Source organism: Botryllus schlosseri, chromosome 14 (assembly GCF_051294905.1).
Source record: "Botryllus schlosseri isolate E-star chromosome 14, Bs_hap1, whole genome shotgun sequence".
Classification (NCBI taxonomy): domain Eukaryota; kingdom Metazoa; phylum Chordata; class Ascidiacea; order Stolidobranchia; family Styelidae; genus Botryllus; species Botryllus schlosseri.
The window spans coordinates 6,532,372-6,552,340 of record NC_137249.1 but is presented as its reverse complement, the minus strand read 5'-3'; the positions used below and the strand labels follow the sequence as shown (position 1 = coordinate 6,552,340).

At 40.8% G+C, this 19,969-nt stretch overlaps 2 protein-coding genes across 3 annotated transcripts; one reads left to right on the top strand and one right to left on the bottom strand.

The window, feature by feature from the left end:
- Nucleotides 1-4,531: 4,531 nt before the first annotated feature.
- LOC145456391 (uncharacterized) lies at nucleotides 4,532-14,294 on the top strand. 2 transcript variants are annotated; one of them, XM_080334506.1, is made up of 5 exons: nucleotides 4,532-5,561; nucleotides 7,951-8,058; nucleotides 10,354-10,470; nucleotides 12,288-12,365; nucleotides 13,178-14,294. In XM_080334506.1, exons 1-5 carry the CDS (start codon nucleotides 5,516-5,518, stop codon nucleotides 13,363-13,365), a joined length of 537 nt encoding a protein of 178 aa, XP_080190632.1. In that variant the 5' UTR covers nucleotides 4,532-5,515; the 3' UTR covers nucleotides 13,366-14,294. The 2 variants fall into 2 exon arrangements, with proteins under 2 accessions (XP_080190632.1, XP_080190631.1); XM_080334505.1 differs by having other exon boundaries at nucleotides 4,590-5,561; nucleotides 7,909-8,058.
- On the bottom strand, nucleotides 14,026-19,529 carry LOC145456388 (mannan-binding lectin serine protease 1-like). The gene is made up of 8 exons (XM_080334502.1): nucleotides 19,314-19,529; nucleotides 18,911-19,151; nucleotides 18,340-18,547; nucleotides 16,142-16,300; nucleotides 15,408-15,511; nucleotides 15,112-15,207; nucleotides 14,433-14,580; nucleotides 14,026-14,378 (listed from the first exon to the last, which is right to left on the bottom strand). The coding sequence occupies exons 1-8, from the start codon at nucleotides 19,322-19,324 to the stop codon at nucleotides 14,176-14,178; spliced, it is 1,170 nt and encodes a 389-aa protein (XP_080190628.1). The 5' UTR covers nucleotides 19,325-19,529; the 3' UTR covers nucleotides 14,026-14,175.
- Between the last annotated feature and the right edge of the window lie 440 nt (nucleotides 19,530-19,969).

The window sequence follows — 19,969 nt, the reverse complement described above, 5'->3', positions numbered from 1 at the left end:
TTTATTGCTGGAAATTTAATGGAACCAATAGATTACCTACTATAGATTAAAGCATTTGAAATTGATAAGGCACAAGCACTATACTTACGCTACGTATAACTAAATAAAACAGCAGTCACATCTTTAGATTTAGTACTGCGTTAACAATAATCTCAAAAGTGTCCTGTAAAATACAGAGTTGAAAACGGTTGATACTATCCGGCGCAGACAATCGACAAATGCAGTAAGCCTATCGGTGTAGTTGCTTATCCCGAATATCACTTCTCTGTCATTCTGGGAAAATATCAGATGTATTCTGAATTGCGTCAAGTCAGTAAATGTGAATTGATGATGAACAACGATAGCGGGGGTATAACTGGCGTCAATATCTGGAGTTGCGCGTAGCAGGCATCGAATGTAAAGCATGGACCGACGATTGCATCGTTAGTCATGACCCGACTTCCAGTATTTGGAGGCAATCGAGGCCTCATCGATTTCAGAGCAATGCATATTTCCTACGCCACATTCCAGATTACGGAAATAATACGCATTTCAGTGGCGTTTCATTTATTTACAAATGCAACGGCTCCAGAATGTAGATTAAATATGTGGATCACTCTACCAACGTCATTACTGCCCGCATTTCTCAGATCTCGTGACAAATTATTTTCCGCAAATATCTCAAGCGCGCATTCTGAATGTTCTGTTCAAGCTATTTTTCTGGAGCATATTCCCGCAGATATTGTGTATATGGTTTAGTTTCATCGAATAGATTTTCGTCTTATTCTAATCTAAAGCACGGGGTTCTTAATTGGGCTGTCCGCGGACTAGTTTTAAGGGGTCCATGAAAGGCCAATGTTAAACCTACATCTATACAGGGATGCCACTGAGATATTTCGGAATAAGTCAGACGTGGTGACCAAATAAACCCAGAAAAACCCAGATCCTATATTTCACTCAAATATCGATAAAATGGCTGTGAAACTGGAGCCTGACAGTCAGCAATCACAGTAATACAATCATAGAAGCCTTTGATATGGAATCTCCAACAGTTCATACTATACATTTTGTACACTGTAAATATGTTGTTTTCCTCTCGACGCAATGGTATGAGTAAACGAGACAATTGGTGCACCGCGTCAATACTTGATGGTGTATTAAATATATCATCGCACTGCGAATGTCCGTAACAGTGCCATCCATTCTCTATTTCTGACGGTTATTTTCGTGTATTTTCATTGACCTGACCAGGTTGAAAGTGATAGCCTTCGATTGATTAATCCTGGGACAATCACTTTGATCTGGGATAATGACACAGACCCATGCACGTTTGGTCCAAAACAATAACTGCCAAATCATGAAATTCGGAGTATATTCGAATGTGTTGCTGATAACCAACGCCTCAGACTAAATTGCTGGGGGCGTCCAACTGTCTCTTCGTGTGTCCCTGTTGGAGCTAAATATATTCAGATAACAATATGATGTATTAGTCCGATCATCATCGGGTCTACCCATGTGCAGCGCATACTATATACTGTTACATGTTATTTATCGACACAACGAATTTGTTGAGGTGATACTACCACTCAAGTCTTTATTCGTTTTCCCATGAGTCGCCCTACGAACATGACTCTTTGCGACCTGAAGGTTACAATTCAATCCAGAAACCCAGGTGATGCACAAAAAAAAAACAGATCTGGCAAGAAAACCCAGGAGTGGGTCATCATAGGTCACAATAGACACACTTACGATACTAACACCATTGCACTCCAACTGGTATTCAGGCGGCGACGAGAGCTGGGCGTAAAATGACGGCGTTTTTTAGCCATCCTGGATACACGCAACCAACCCAAAATTTAGGTTTAGAAAATGTAGTAAATTATTTTCTACATGACTCAACTATATACCGTCGGCAGCTGGGAATTGCATTGTCGTCTTTTTGTAGCAATCCACCTTGGATGGTTCTGGAAAATTGAAATTTATTCATTGATATGCAATCTGTATACATTGTTTCGTGCTTTTGCAGCGACAATCTTATGGAGATGGAGACTCATGAACTCTCAAAGTCACAAAATCATGGAAATTGCGGGTCACTTCGAAAAGCGAGCTCAAATCTGAAGCTCCTTGTGCTTACGATAAATAATAATCACGCATTCTCCCGCGCTCCAAGTTATTTTCCCATTCATCGTTTCCCCTTTCAAGGAAACGAGACCCGTGCGTGCTCGGAAGTAAGAAGAGGATCCTTGCCGTAATACGTACGTGAACGGTCGATAGCGCGCGCGCCAACACACAAAATGTATTATGAATTTATGAAAGTGTGTAAATGGTATATATACAATATAGGCATATACGTCATCAGCAATCCAGGTCGAAGATAAATGACATGATGCGATGGACGCAGTTTAACCAGGAGATGGCTCCCGAAGAATAAGGAAACGCTATGTTTATAACGTACAGCCGCAACTGACCCATCGAACCATTAATAATATATAGAAAGCACACAAAAATGTACACATGGTATATAATATACACGAAAACGCACGCACATCAGGGACTCGAATCGTTTGTATTTGAAATTACGCTGCTGTTTATGTAGGATTCTGAGAATCAGATCGAGATTAAATAAGCTAATAATTTGATGGATATAGATTTATTTATAGTTTTAATAATTTTTCGCATGGTAGTGCCTCGACGTCCCGCAACAATGCCGAATATTTATGAAACGTAAATACCAAAATCAAGCGTGACAGTAATTTAGATTGTTATTTATACATCGGATTCATGAGATTGACGGTGATCGCCGACATGCGTTGAGATTACAGCTATAATATTCTGTACGCTACACAATGGTAACCACACAGCGAGGTCGACTCCACAATTCCTACCGAAGCGTTGGATGGAGGTGTATCCATGCTCCTCTTGGCCATCCGTAATCCGCGTATAAGCGGTGTCTTACGAAAGCCTAGAACGGAGTCAAATGATCAGTGTGGTCGAAACACCATGAAAACCAAAACTGGCAAAACCACATCACGCATTGTGAGTGAGTCTTCACATAGTCTTACGATTGTCAGCCACGGGTTAAGTAAAATATATTTTGATTGCTAGCGTCATTGCTTTACTATAGAACACGCAGCGAAAGAACCCGGTTTGTGGAGATGTGCATAGTCACAATACATGTTTCCTCGGCATACAATCACGATGACTCTTTCAAAAGAAAACCCCGCAAACTAAAAGATATGAAATTTGGCATATTATGCAATTTCATCCTTACCTAACAATGTCAATTTCAACAAATTTCCTTCAGATATCATTCTTTTCCCTCGTCAGTGACAATTTTCCGTGAATACTGATCACTTAATTATTATGGGGTAGGTTTGTCACTAATTGTTTGTTCAAGAGATCGATATAAATTGCATGGAAATGCGGTATCCGATTAGATTTTATTTGTTTGCAGTTTTTTCTGTATAATTATTCATATTGTGTCCACATCATTGGTAAATTTTACGCCATGCCACTAACAGTTTGTATGATTCCTGAGCTGCGGACTTATAACATAACTCGACCCGTTTTCGTTCTATAGGAGCCCAGATAAACCTCCAACACTTTGGACGGGGTTTTGGAGACAACCTCTGTAAGATCCTAACCCGAGATCGATTGGTGTTGCAGCTGTGTAACGTACCGGTACTCGCCACCCAATATTTGCAGATATTTCCGAGAATCACAATTCATTCTCGATAAGTTCCATTCTAAACAATGGCTTTCATATAGTATCGGTCTGGAATATGATATATAGTTATGCAGAGAAGCGCGATGAGGTATCTATTGGTTCCCGGTGTTGCCGATATACTTCGTTGACGTCAGTATTGACCTCAGTATTTGATATCACTGGTTTGCAATCAAACAACTTAGCTTATAATCCATCCTGGGTTTATTGTGGGAGCGTTTTCAAGTCCGTCACAATTATCGCCAGGTTGCGATTTACCTTCAGCTATATTCACGATTCTTATATGTTTAGACCGCCATCGGATTTGACAGAATAATCTCGCCATCCTCGTTACCAATTCTTCATGAGATAGCAGCCATTTAACTACTTGGAAATTATAGTGAGGCCTGCGGTTTCGTCGCTTTTCAAAAGGTTGTACACGACAGGCCGAACTAATGGGATCATGCAATATTCCCCTTTCCGAGGCAATGACAACTGGAACATTAATGTTTTTGAAAATAGCATTGACTATAATTTCGCAACAATGACTTTGGATTTCTCGCAACTTGAAACATTGCTCCTTCAAGCGACCCACAAATGGCCGGCAAATTTGGTGCGTTTAGTGATTGCGTCGTATTGAGTATACTTCGTCCTAGCATACAGAATCTATATATATCATGGATAGACGAAGCGGACGATAAATGCCCCGTAGGTATTTTGCAACATCAATTAATTATATGAACTGCTGATACGTACAGCGTCCGTCGTCTCATAGTTCTGGAGTTTTCCAATTACTCTACCGGTGAGGAATCTATATGCGGTTTTGTCAAGTCATCGTATCTGCGTGAAACTCCGAAAGCGGCGCGAACATGTAGTTTACATGCACAATCCATTCTACCTATTTGTTTCCTCGCGGCGAAATTGAATCATGCCTGACTGAAGCGTAGCACATGGTAGATATCTATATTATTGGCCTACAAATGATGTCGTGTATACAGGAGAATTAGTTCAATAAGGTAACGATATGGTGGAGATGAAAGCGCCAGTCGCAAGTATATAAGAAATATCAGGCTTAAAAAGAGATTATAAGGGAAGAACACAGTGTTAGGATGTTTCACTTTTTAAGCAGCTTCCGATTTTCTCTCATATAGTGAGTAGGACCTATATACTCGGACATCCGAATAATATTTTAGTTTTCAATAATAATTACAATGATTCATTCTAGATAGTTTCATCGCGTTTTCTTTGTCGTGTTTAACTCGCACCGGCATGTTATTTGTGTTGTAAATATATCCCATTATTGTCCACCACAAAAATATGAATTTCTCGAACATAAATCCCCGATGTCGTTCCAACGATAAATATGACGTGGTTTCTTGTTAGTTAGCGCAATAAAATTAACTGGTATAACGGTGATTGTGATATCATACATATCGTATAGGCCTACCTTATTATATTATAAACAGTTGATAAAACGTTAGGAATCTCATTCGACTCCTCAGCAAAAACATACGAAATTTAAGCAGCTCTCTAGAGCAGTATTGTAATTGAATTTACAGTTCTAGGTGGTACTCAGCGATTGCGAAAATTGCCATGTTGATGACACCCACTCAATAATCGTTTCAGAACGATTGACTTAGCTTATAGCCTTATAGCATCCACAATCCGCACACCGATATCGTATCATTGGCATCCATATAAATAATACAATAAATCAACTGTATAACGCTATGTTCATAGTGTTTCACATTTTACAGATGTTGTAGCATAGGCCGACATCCCAACGTTGGAATTGCATGTTATCTTCTGATACAACCTATATACTCGTGCGTAATGGGGTCGCTGAAGTTTTTCCTGCTTATTTCTATTTGCAGCCCGGGTAATAATGATTTATATTATTATTATTTATTAATAAAATCATGTTATGGTGCTTATAACAGCGTTGTTTTTTTTGCACCACCAGCCAATAAATTTCATAAATACCACAAGCTAATTCGATAATTTAGTATAGAATATTCACAGTAGTAAGTTGATTGTCAATAATGATATGCGTCGTCCTGATGAAGCTACAAAATCGATTGCTTGTTGATATTGGCGTCAGGTCAGTGTCGAATGTCAACATGGAATGGCAACGACCGATTTTGCAACTTCGTTCCGCTTCTCTGAAGCTGTATTCAGAATTGTTTTGCGGCTGCGGCTGTAGGATTTCTGGCAATCCAAAAGTTATTTTCCAGCGCGCAGAATTTACTGAATCTCGTCATTATCGAAAGCTACTGTCGCACTGATTCCGACAATATCAATTAAAATATGGTCTTTCGATATAGTGTCAGTCGGAAAGTTGTCCAAGGTGAATGTGATTCTCTATTTCTCTGTCGCTGTTCCCGCGCCGAGCAATCCATCAGAAAATGGTTTTTGTCTTCGTTGACTTCGCAATGGGCACAGAAGGGCGTTGTAGAAACCCCTACTCTGTGAAGGTGCCCATTCAATCTAAACTTTATATTTTAAAGTGACCCGTTAGCAATCGAGAAAACACGGATTCATTTCTTCGCGATACCTGTCTTGGAATTGTCGTTTCGACGTTAGGATGGTATGGTCGATACGCGGCTTCCTGGTCAGTACTTTGGAATTGTCCATGCCATATCGACTTGCAATGGTGAAACATTAACGGTTTCCGAGTCTGTTAGCAGTAGATTGTAGATGTCGCAAATTAGTTATTAAAAAGATCAACCGGAATGTTTGCAATCCCAACGCATAGTTTGATGCCATGGAACGTTATGACTGTTGAGAACTTCTCCAATATGAAATTCGGACTATACACAGAGCAAAAATATGAGCTGGCGGGTAAATCCCGCGAAGCGCGAAAAAACTTTCAAGTTGAATATTTGTCAAAAATAATCACGTACAATGCTAAGACGTAGCATATAGATATTTTAGCGAATTTGATGTCTAATCCCTTCCTTTTCATGACTTGGGCTTGGCTCAAACGTACTTGACCAGAAGCTAAATAAAAAACCAATGGCGCGGGCCGCACGCCATTCAAACTTGACACTCCTTCGCGGGACAAACAGTTTTTATCTGCGGCTCGTGGGTGCTCGGCAAGAAAATCATTCAATTGATTACTTTTGGGCTGCCATAAAATACGCTTCTCAAGAGTGGCATTCTTCGAAATTTGTCCTAATTGGGAGGATTCTCCGAATGTCTGCTTCGATGTTCTAAGCCACTTCGATTCAAATCCTTGTTTCTTATATTCAAAAGACATGTTATACATGGCATATGACATGGCCCTATAAGGAAGTAAGACTGCCTTTCTCCGCCGTCTGCACAGATGCTCGACGTACAGACCATAAAAGCACCAGCTAACACCTACCCTACGAGTCTTCACCAATTACTCTTAATTCAGATACAATTTCTGATCGGCGCAAAGTTCCGATATTAGTCACAATCTAGCATCGGTATATCGATGGTACGACGCAATTATGGTATTGAAAATCGTAATACAATCATGATCGTTGCTGGAAGTTTCAGCATAAATTACACTCATTCCGAGTTCAATACGCTTTATTTCTCTAAAGCGACTTCGCGCCCTCGTTCAGATGTTTTCACGCCCCCAAGTGGGGCGTGTCCTTAAGTTTGAGAACCACTGCCCTAACCTGCGTCATGTAACAATCGAACTGATCGCACTCTTTTAGTCGGGTCGGGATCGTAACAACTTGGCAATTTGGATTATCACAAATGATGGCATACCTGCTACTCACATGATGTCCCAACATTATAAATACAAGTATAGCATATTATCGAAGTACACTAGGCTACCAAAAGGGAATAAAATTACGAACACTCCTTCCGACTTCATGAAAGGTATATATCCAATCATCTTCTTCAAACGATGACACGGGTCGAATAATATGTCTATTGATTGCGGTATGCAGTAATTTCCAAACCAGATGATTTGACAGCTAAACGTTCAGATGACGCTACGCAAACCCATCTGTCACATCACATCTTTCCAGGTTTTAAACAGTCAAGACAATACTGGTCGACCAGTAGCCAGCAGCCTTCATGGTAACTATTACATTCCTATTCAATCACCGCGCACTAGACTATGACTGGAATATTATGAACATGAACAGTGACTGTAGGTTGCATCTATGACGAATTCGTGATTAGACCATTTGTCGAAGTATCACGCCATATATTTATCAAGACAACATATTTGGTTATAAAAGCTTGCGGAATCCACTGCATTGTATGTTCTTACACAAAGGAAGATGGGAAGGGGTGCAGCAGCGATGTGGACGATGACGCAAAATTTGTAGAGGAGTGCCCATCCGGCTTCGATCATTGTTTCTGGCGCTGGGTTACGTCCCGGGATTCAAGTGTGTATTTTGTGTTACTGTAAAGCAAGGGTCGGCAACCTACGGCCCGCGGGCCGGATCCGGCCCGCCAAGCGAAATCGTCCGGCCCGCGGCATCATAATTATAGTTATCACAAGAATACGGCCCGCCGTTTCAGAATGAGTTTCAATCTGCAGTGCAGCACTGCTTGGAAAGAATGCGGCATTGCTACGATATAAGTAGCCAAAATCGTAATAGTCTATTGTTACGCCGTGAAACGAAGGTGGTTGAAGTAGGAGATGGAGATTGTCTGTAGAGTAGACTACATCAGTAGGCTACTTATCAATCGGGTGTATCTCGCAACCAAAGGTGTACCATACTTTTTAAAGGGTTTACCACTCTGATGGGGTGTGACAATAAAGGTGTCCTTCCTCTGCTTGCTGGAATCAATCAAGAAATCAATCGTTGAGTTATATTTTTCATCTGAACAAGTCACACACAATGTGCAATGCGATAAGACACAATGCGATGTCATGAACAGATAGGAGGATGGCGAACGACACGCAGTTGCGATCCTATTATTCTAAAATCCACTTCGGCCTAGAGTGCCCGATGTCACAGTTCTTTTCGATGTTGATCTTTTTGAAGCCGCGGCCCTTTCCACTAGTTCTTTCTATTCCGCGTGAGTGTTTTCTTTCTTCTCTCTGTGTTTTTTCTGGGCTTTTTGTCGCCGTAAGAACGGCGACAGCGGGGTAAGAGAACCCAAGATAAACCTCCGACGAGAATCGAACCGGGCCGCCAGATTGGTAGGCGCTTATCGTCACCACTATATACGCTATGCCCATCGCCATAAACACATCACATGAACACAATCTCAGACGCAATGACAAAATCGCAAACTTACACGGTTTAATCATAGATAACTAGCCTCCGTAGGTTAGTTATTTATAGTTAAATCCCCCAGAAGGCTTTGTGCGCCAAGACAACAAACCTGAATAGTGCTTTGGCCACAATGATGAAAACTGTTTATATGATTTGGTCTCACAAACTGAATCACCAACATTTACGCCAGATAACATTAGAAGCAGAGAATGTATATGACTATGCCCTGTATATATGCTATGTTCGCGCATTAAGTCGAGCAGCTATGCTTGCACGAGTGTACGAACTGAGAAATGAAATAGCAACTCTACTCGAAATACAAATATCGTCGACTCATAATCTTGTAATCGAAAATGGTTATCTAATCTTGATTTCTTTGTACATTTAACGTCACATCTGAATAAATCGAATTTGCAACTTCGGGGGAAAAGAGCTGAATACATGAGATGTTGAGGGCCATTCAAAACAAGTCTGCGACCCTGGGAATGTCAACAATACAAATAAATTATGCTCACTTTCCTATACTGCATGAGAGAAAACCTAGTACCAACACTACATTTGTAACTGTGATACGAAATTTAATTACTGAATATTCACCCACTTTTCCTAAATTCCCTCTCTACAAAATAAATTCCGACTATTCAGTACTCCGTTTAATGTGGACGCCGATACCATTGCCTGAAAATTTCAAATAAGCCGTTTTAATATGCGATGCAGTTGAATTGAATGACAAATTTCATACAAAGAGCATATCGCTGCATGACTTTACAAAGAGTACGTTCTTAAAATTGGTCTTTATCCCAGCTTGACCAAAAATGCAAAAGAAATTGCATCGATTTTTGGTAGCACGACGCATGTAACCAATAGTTTTCAACAATGAAATTCACGAAGAGCAAGCTAAGATCACTATTTTGGACGCCCATTTGAAATATGGTCTGATTCATGCTTCATCTGACTTGTTACCAGAAGTAGAAAACATTTCACAAAACAAGCTGCGTCAATTATCACATTTATTCTGCGTTGTTAAAGTGTAAATATATATGTGTTTTTTTATTGGCATGATTGAGATTGCAACAATGTAGGATAATATACCGAAGTAACCATAAATATAGTATTAAGAAAAATTCCGGCCCGCGAAAAAGCTGTACACTCGAAATTTGGCCCGTGACTACCAAAAGGTTGCCGACCCCTGCTGTAAAGACTGGTCAATTAACCATACATAATGTCCTCGATATAGTAGCATATGTATAGATTATTAGGCTATATAGCGGTGGTGCCCAACCACACTTTTTAGATCGCGACCCAAATCTGAATTATAATGTGAACTAAAATGTGCAGGGGAGGATTAGTACGTGCGATACGAATTTCGGATTGGTTTGGCCAATATTAACCTGGGAAATATTGCCGTTTTTATAGGACAAATAAGTACATCTCATTATGAGCACTCGATTTCAGACTCCACCACAGTTCCTGTGCATTACGAGGCGGGATGTACAAAGACACCAGCCTCCTCATGTGAAACCAGCATTGAAGACAGGGAAGTTGAAGTTTGCATAAGAACATGTAGTTGGAGTAAGTCGAGCAAATGAGTAGGCCTACGATAATTTAAACAGCTAACCAGCATCAATGTTCACATTGTTCAGTGATTGTCACGGTGGCGGTTATGCTTTTAAAAATGCCTAGCCCTCTACCATAATAATGAAATTATGGGCAAGGGAGTGTAAAATATCGTCGTGTCTATTTCTTAACTATAAGTTAACAGAACTGTGGCATGATATATCATCCACATCTTCCCGTTAAAATTATCCTGGCGAATGATACTAATAATAATCTGCCATAGTTGGGATCGTACAACATTACGATCATGTCTCACCTGCAATATGGAATCGTAGTATGGGGAAATCCATGCACAACATTTTTGTGCAGAATTCGAACCCTGCAAAACCGTGCGATACGGCTGATCTCATTTGTCCCTTTACGTACCAAACTATCGCCTTACTACCGTATAGGCTTACCATATTTTGGAAATCTAAAATGAGGACACTTTTTCAGAAATTTGCAACTTGCAAAACCGGAGTAGAATTCTCAAAAACCGGTGAATTTTTTCCACTTTGCGATCGGTTGACTAAAAAAAAAAGGTCATCTTTTCGCTCAGAGCTAAAATCAACGTTTTTCACTCCGAAATACCCGCCGGAGCGTCATTTCTGTGCTAATTTGCGGCATATCACTCGCAATTTGCTCTAAATCTGACCTAAATTTTCAAAAAAGAGGACAAAATCTCAAAAAAGAGGAAAAAAGGGCGTCCTCCGAGGACACGTTCAAAAAAGTCAAAAAATAGGACAAATCCTCTTAAAAGAGGACGTATGGTAAGCCTACTACCGTAAGCATCGAATTTAGCAAGTTGACGAACTATATCGCTTCGAAGTACCAAAAGTCATTCACAAATATTTTCCAATAGTTTTCCTCCTGTGTTTAATGACTTTTTCAAGCCTGCTAAAAATGTCCGCTCCCATTACACAAGATCCTCGTCAAAGGGAAATATCTACTTACCCCCACCCAATAGCAACCTAACTAAGAGATCTATCGACTACTCGGGACCTATCATCTGGAATGCATTACCACCACATATCCGTGAATTGACTTATAATAGATTCAAGAAAGACCTACTTGATTACTTCTTGTCGTTATACTAACACTGTTGCCCTACCTCGCTCAGACATTGCTTCATTGATCATTTGCTACCATCGCTTCATTTTTCTTTTTTTTATTTTCCTTTTTTAACTAACATTTTTTTACAGCCAGACTGTTTAAAGTCAAGTATACCTGTTTGGTGCTGGTGTGATCAGACTAGATTACCTTCACGGTCTTATCGATCATTCCTATCTAATACCGAATAGGCTACTGTGCATGCATATTTTCTGAACCACCATCACTGTGATGTGTTATATATTTTGGTTGGATGGAAATCTCTCTCTCTCTCACGCTCTCTCTCTCTCTCTCTGATATCATAAATTATGATTACCCCGCAATAGTTGTACATTGGTCAAATTGTGGGCACCCAAGTTTGGTGTTAGAGCTGGTAGCTAACTAGCTATATGACTTCGGTATAGGCTGTTTCGGACATTTTCTTTCATTACTTAATACAATGGATAATTCATGACCCGAAGGATATAGGCCTGCCTTCCTATTATAGGCCTAGTCATTAGCCACAATTCAAATATCACATACAGTGATGTAGCCATACCCACAGGGGACGCTCTTGTCCCCTTAAATTTCTCGGATTGGTAATCGTGACCTCACTCGCATTTACCAAGTCCCGATGTATTTCTAGCGTCACTTCATTGTTAAAATCAGTTTAGTGTTTACCCTCTTCACATTTTCATTGACAGTGGTCTGCAACAGTCCGAACGATGAGCTTTTCAACGGCACACCGCCAGACAGCGGTGGCGAGTTACCAATGACTACCGGTTGGTATTATTATTATTATTATTCTTTATTCACAGTAAGAAACTGGTCAATACACACATAATCCGTGGAGCAACCTGCTCCCAAAGGAAAATGGCGAGATTGGAGTAAATTTTTTTAAATTTCAGTAATTTAAGGTATTTCATTGGCGCTTATAGCCTTCTAGACCTTGTGCATCATGACATAGATATTTTACAGTTCAGTATCTTCGACTTCGTGTGGTTAAGTAGCCTATCTTTGACTTTTTTGTAATCGCGTTCATTGGACGACTTTCAATCACACACATTCGGCTGTTGGTCTTGGTATATTCGCATTCGCCGTCAGATTATATTTTCATCTGCTCAAGACACACTACGTACAATGCCATAGACAATCCGATGTAATGAACATACAGTAGGATGCCGAACGAGCAGTTGCGGTCTCTTAACCTGGCATCTACCTCTGCCCCGTGCCCGATGTCACAGTGTTCTTCGATTTCATCTTTCTTCATCTGTCTTCTGCGTGCATTGCGCGCCTACGCTCACCACTACGATATTTGCACCGGTAATAAATGAAATTCTGGCCCGTTTCGATATACTATAGTATCATTACTAAATTCCGATTTATAGATTACGTGATGTCAGGGCTGTATTTCTTTTTCATGCCATATTCCGCTCTACAGCTCTATTTTAAATTGCCGCTTAGAAATTCAGCATGATTAAAATTCTTCAAATTCATATCTCTATTGATCTATGACTTCGCCGACTGTTCGAGGATTTTGTAGACTTTTTCATAGCCCGGGTAAGTATTTATTTAATTTATTTTAATTTTTTAGAAATCTCTACATTTACGTTTCCGACGGATGGTACAAACAACGCGTTTCATCAAGTAATCTCTACCACAACTGCGTTTGCAAAGGATGGTACAACTAACGCGTTTCATCGAGTATTACGACCACGTGTATATTATAAAATCTTGCTTTTATCAATGATATCGTCGCTATGGCTATTCCATTCAAGTTGAATCCGTTCTAATTTCTTCATTAACTGAATGAGCAGACTTCATTTAGTAAATAATGATTCCTCATTCCATTAGACGAAATGTGTGCTACGCTAAAGCCAACCCGTAACTCTACGAATCACGCTGATTGATGTTATCGTTAAAACTTGTGTATACCATAGATCAGGGGCTCGTCAAGTTACAACATGCTACAACATGCCTAAAATAAGATAACTGATGACTATAGACGCGGTAATCAACAGCCCCACTAACGAAGTCATTCTCAGTGGATAACCTGTCCCCATAAATGACGCGAAACAGATAATAAGGACGTCCGAGCGAGATATTCGGGAGTCGAACAAGATTGAGAACCTTGTTTTTGCTTAGTCAACACCGCAAAATTAACGTAAAAAAGCAGGTAATGCGGAAGTCGAGTCAAAGTGATGACCATTTTTTTTAGTCAACACAAGATTTCCTGTAAATATTTCAAAATCAGCTCTTTTCAATTTCGGTAAACTAACTTTTATGATTTGATGAAAGTGTCCTCCTTTCCTGTTTCCAAAATATGGCAAGCCTACCGTATTACCAAAGATAAAAAGCAAATACAGCTTCCATTCTCTCGTACGAATACTTTTCGCATTTTCTCGCACTTGATCAGCTACATAAAATGTACAGTGTACACTCTGAAATTGTTTGGCTTTTATTGTGCAAATTATACACTCAAGTTGATTCGGTGATTTGATACGCAGTTTTGTGACACACGCCTGTCACATTTCGGGGTATATATCGCTTGAAATAAAGCATGCGTGAATCATCCTTTCTCCCCTCGATACCCTACGTGTCTCGCACGCAAGTGGGGACATCGTCATCGAAGCTGCCGTCTTTCAGGCACGTGATTTTATGCTCGCCTTTCATGCTGTAGCCAAGTTCACATTCGAAAACGACCACAGATTCGAACGGGAGACGCCCGCTATCCGCCCCGTAAGCGGCGGTAACACGGCCGTGCGTCGGAGGAACTGGGGGGTCGCAGTACACGCCTATAAACACCGTAAAATTAATAAGGATCACGAATAAAATGCCACAGTTTCTACCTTGGACACGATGGGAAACCTGGAATCCTGTCATTTCCTTTACCATGTCAGAGTGAAACTCGAGTCGTAAGGTGGTCTCGGTAGACACGTACGTCTCGGGCAGCTGATTGGTGCCGCATATCTTCTTCTCGAACTTTCCATCTACTATCTGTGAGGGTTGGTGACAGTTTTTAATTCTATGCAAATTGGCTAATAAATACTTTCCGATTGTAAACCTTTAGAAGCAGGTGCGATATTTTATAATACCGTACTATAGCTATATAGTATGGTATACGAATCAATTTCGAGCCATACGAATTACGATAATCTTTATCGCACCATACCGTACAAATTCCCTGGTTGTAAGGCAGAAACGTTCGAATGAACGCTATATAGCCACCAGCCAGCCAGTCGCCGAGTTATAGTTACGTCACCATGAAATAGGTTGTATCCATGTACTTGTACATGTGCAAACACTTCCACAGAAGTACGTTCTCTTCGCGAATCATACGGAGAATGGCGTGATCAAAAGCGTCATATAAAGCTCCCTGAGCCATAGTTTCCCGATCTCGGCAATAGAGAGGTAATGTGGCGTGGCGATCTATCTAACCTGCTTCTTGGCGTCATATCAAAGCTACATAGGCCTACCCGTGACTTATACTTAATGCCAAACATATGCGAGTACAGTCAATGCACTTACTTTCAACCAATCATACGGGCACTTGTCTTCTGTTAAATAATCCTCGATTTCAAATACACCCAGAAAGTCGAGTTGGATACGTTGACCGACGTCTACCTGTTTCATGAAGTAGCGGATTAAGGTATCTGAGACGACAGTAAATTGTCGAGCAGAAAACAGTAGATAATGACTGCGTTTACTGAACTTATCCCCGACCCGTCCCGTCCCAACCCGACTTCATTCTGTACTACCAAGTACCAAGTATGCTGAAAATATATTTAAGCTTGTATAGTGCGTATTATACAATCAATACATACTTGAATCGTCCAATCACAATCGGTCTGCTTCGGATAATTGTACGGGTATCCAGGGCTTGAGATAACTCCAGCTCTTGATGTAATAAATACATTGGAGCATTTACCTGAGTTTGAATTAGACAAATATTAAATTTGCGTTCTTAAACGTTAGCATGCGGGCCAAGATTTCCAATAAACAACATATCGACTGCACTTCCAAATCTTGAATTATATAAAAGAGTGACGTGAATTCATGGTAGCATTCCCATTCCCATCCTATTTTGCAGAGATGAGCGGATTTGAAATTTTTATGTCCTAATCCAATCCAAATCCGAACCTTGAAATCCAAATCCAAATCCATAACATTTTCTTATTCAAGTCCATGTCCAATCCTAATCCGATTCCAACTGGAAATTCAGAAAAAATACTAATTTATGCAATGGAGGGATTCGAAAATTTTCTTTCACAGCCAACGATTCACTTGATTCAAGATAACTTAGTAACCATCCATAAGTACACTAAAAACTGATCTGAATAAAGTTTGTCGCCATTCGCCACACGACATTTCAATCTCCCAGAAAATAGGTAAATCCAATCCAAATCCTAATCCGTTCTGAAAAAATGTCTAATCCAAATCCGACAAAATTTCACAAATCCGGTTTTTTCAAAACCTAATCCTAATCCATGCTCATCTCTGCTATTTTGTATTACCCCGATCTGGAATTGACAGCACTCTACTCCAGAAAACACAATACCTTGGCATGTGTAGCCATCAGGGGCCAGCTTGTATCCTGTTTTGCACGTGCATTGGTAGCCGCCCATGTAGTTATTGCAGTGGTGGTCACATTTGCCCACTTGCTCCGGGAATACGGCGGTCTGGAATTTCCGTTCCAATTCTTCGCACTCATTGATATCTGTTACATGATGTCTTGACAAATCATTTGAAGTTAGACTAGACTTTGAAATATGGTCGAAAATTACCATATGTTGCTTTCGAATAGGATCAATTGATATGTACAAATCCGAATGAGGGTAAACCATAGAACAGGGGTTCTCAACCCGCAGCCCGCGGGCCGCATGCGGCCCGCAGAGGTCTATTTTGCGGCCCGCGGCCTCTTTCATTACGAACGCAATTACTACTGGCCCAGCATTGTTGCACATTAATTTAGCTACTTAGCTCTCTTATGGCACCGTCGCTGTTTCGTTTGAATACCCATTCTTTGGCGTGTTCTGGTCTCTTGATATATTCTCGAGTTTAGATTGTTATTGTTCTGAATCAGTATTGGTATGAGCCTTTAATTTTTCACTAGTCTGCGTGCACTCACCAACTCACCGCGCGCTTCCTTGGACAACAGTGCGTAACGACTGAAAGAAAGGTCATCACTTCGGCTTTTTTTGTGCGCGGAAGCTTAAAACGATACCACTAAAGTTTATTCTAGGTTACATATCACCTGATCTTAGAAAAAACGTTACTACCTAGGCGTCAAGCCCAGTAATCCGTAGTTCGAGGAATTAATAAAATTGCCGACGACGTTACAGACGCTTTGGAATATCGCAAAACCCGAGAAATCTGCTAGAGAAGGTGTTATTTCACTAATACTTTAACATACTGTGCCAATATTCGCTTTTTTCGGGACTTAGCAGCAATGTTTGACACGATCTGTGCGCACAGAAAATCTAAGTTGCGCACAAAAATTCGAAATGATGACCTTTTTTATAGTCTTTACGCACAGTTGTCCAAGGGTCTACGCAGTAAGTAGGTGAGTGTGCGCAGACTCGTCAAAATTAGAGGGAACACTGCTTAGCAGCAAGGACAACATTACCCGACAAATTTTGAAGCTAAAGTTGTCCGATTCAACCGTGACCAGAAGAGTAGCCCGTCGAAATTTTATCGCATGTTCTGAAACACGTTGCCGCGTATACTACTTTAGCCTAGCATTGGACGAAGCCACCGACTTCACAGACATTGCAGAGCTAATTTTCTTGGTGCATTTTATCAGAGTGGACATATTTGCAGAAGGAATGCTGGCATGGCAAACGTGGGGAGGTGGCCAGCGAAAAACATCAACTTGACAAAGTTGACTTATGTTACTATTGGTGGAGGGCTCCAGCCATGGAAGGAAAGGGCATGGGTTGATTGGTTTGCTCTGAAATGACCCCGAAACGCCAGACTTCTTCTCATTTCACTGAGAGCTCAAAGTGATAATGGCCTCTGTTGTAACAAAAAAGTGCCTGTTTTGTGACGCACAAGGCCTAAACGGCGATAAGCGTCACAATAATACCGCGTGTAATAATTATAACAAGGTACATATACCGACTTGGAAATGAATGCAATGCACGCTCCATGAAGTGATTTACTTGTGACGCCGGAAGATACATATTCTCACAAAAACAGCGATTAAAAACTTACGATCGCTGTCCAAGTGACCATTATTGCCTTGAAATGCATAAAAATGGGCTAGACGCCCGTATAGACTAATAAATAGGCTCCAGTAGCCTAAATTTGATATAAGCTCACAAATGCATGGTAATAATGTTTTGCGGCCCGCAGCGGCTTTTGCGGGCAAAATGCGGCCCGTTGTACATGCGAAGTTGAGAACCCCTGCCATAGAAGATTGATAATAAATGGTGCTGGATCACAGTATATCTGACATTATGGTATATTGGAGTCGCCATGCTAAAATGTCAATTGTGCTATATGAATAGTTTCCTCAATTCAACCATATGGATAAATGTGTTTCGGACTCGAACTTCGGGTTGAAGATAGTTTTTCATCGTGCGTAAGCACTAAGCATCGTAAACAAGGTGCCAAAATGATGACACGTGGCGTTGTGTTGACTCATTTGGTTGTGATGTACAACACCGTTTTTGGTTGCACTGCCCGATTCTAACTCTACATCGAATGCTGTGCAATGTGCATATACTGTAGTACAAGCGTGCATGGATATTTTACCTTCGGCTTTGTACACGGCCTGGAAACCTTTGGGAGTTGGCAGTCCTGGCAAGTCATTCGAAAAGTCAGAAACAAAACGAACCGTCATCAAGTCTGACGATGATCGAAACTGGTATACGTAGGGTGCTGGTCCGTCATCGGGATACAGTCGTGAATTTCCACATAATCTGCCACTTGTGCGGTTAGCATCAGGGCCCCCGTCGGATATCTAGACATGTTCAGTATGTTCGCAACTAATCCAGATTTATTTTTCGATTGTGTTCACTATAGCCAGAGAATAAACAATGTCGGTCCTCGGTTGTCGGACTTCGTGTGCCGATGGTGCAGAGCACTGCAGACGAGCAGCACCGCTTCGCCGTGGCGATTTCCCCTCTTGGAGCACAAATAGTGATCAATGCATATTGGCTGAGCTCGAAATACCGTACCCCACATGGGGATATTTTCTATTCTATCTATTTCGCCATGGAAGGTATGACACACAGTAGGACGTAGATCACCTTATGCGTACGATATTTCCTATATTTTCTAGATACTGCTACAGAATAACAGGCATATAACCTAGTTCCATTACCTCTACATAATCTGCTGCGCAGACAACTCCATCATAGTAAGAATCTTCCAAGTCGAAATCTGTGAAGTACAACACAACACGAAATCCGACGGGAGCCCTTATCGTCCAGTTCCGGATCTGGTTGTTGTCATAAAATTGCGGAAAGTTTGCCGAATGAAAAGTCCCGTACATGCCATGGAGATGATAAGGATCACATTTGACACTGCTAACTTGCAGTAATGCCAATAACGCAGCGGGCCAGCTGAAATATGAAGTAGTCATCGTCAGTAAAAGAAGGATAACGCCCAATTAACACTCGAACTCTAAAGATCGACAAAGTGTTATTCGCGATATAAATATACAATATACATATCTTGAAAACTCCACTCTCCAAATTACAACTAAGCCCTGCTTATGCTCTTACCGCAAATCCATATTCGCAATGAAGTAGTCGATAATCCTGGAAACGCCAACTAAACCCGCGCAGGTATTGCCTCAGTCTTGTTTTCGTGTTTATGAGCAAATAAGCGAAATGTGGGTCAGCCGTCGATTCTCAAAACTAAACGAATCGTCTTCTAGCAAACGCTACTAGCCATGACGAAAGCCTATCATTCATTACAACGGCTGACTGTTACACAGGGTAATGCACAAACAAGTTAGAGCGTGGCGAGATAGTCGAAAGGCAAAACTAAAAGATTTTCGGCTGATGACGAATCGATTCCAAGAAACTATTGTTGTTGCTAGAAAGTTCATCCATGTCCACCGCTAAAGTCGAATGATGATGATCCTAAACGGGCAATCCGTCTCGACTATCGTCAACGTTGAGGTGAATATACAAAATAAGTGCTGAGTTTCTCGGCAGCAGCCAGCCTGAAATCAATATTAATGTGACGTAAGATTATATGGGTTGATGCTAAATCAAATGTCCTATTCAACCTATTATGCATGGTATTGATTGGCCTTGTTCATAAACTGTGCCCCATCACTAAATTGTGAATTCACATTGACAAGGACTAGCTTTCCATTCTATGAGCCTATTGCTTTTTTTCTGAGCAATTCGCGTAAATACTAGTTACCTCT

Excerpts from the sequence above, each read along its gene's own strand:
- LOC145456391 (XM_080334505.1), top strand. The coding sequence starts at position 5,516 with ATGGGGTCGCTGAAGTTTTTCCTGCTTATTTCTATTTGCAGCCCGG. Across the intron at positions 5,562-7,908 it reads TATTTCTATTTGCAGCCCGG|CTTGCGGAATCCACTGCATT; the intron begins GTAATAATGATT and ends TGGTTATAAAAG. Across the intron at positions 8,059-10,353 it reads GGTTACGTCCCGGGATTCAA|ACTCCACCACAGTTCCTGTG; the intron begins GTGTGTATTTTG and ends ACTCGATTTCAG.
- LOC145456388 (XM_080334502.1), bottom strand. Across the intron at positions 15,512-16,141 it reads TGATGGCTACACATGCCAAG|GTAAATGCTCCAATGTATTT; the intron begins GTATTGTGTTTT and ends ATTCAAACTCAG. Across the intron at positions 14,581-15,111 it reads GCCCGTATGATTGGTTGAAA|ATAGTAGATGGAAAGTTCGA; the intron begins GTAAGTGCATTG and ends CAACCCTCACAG.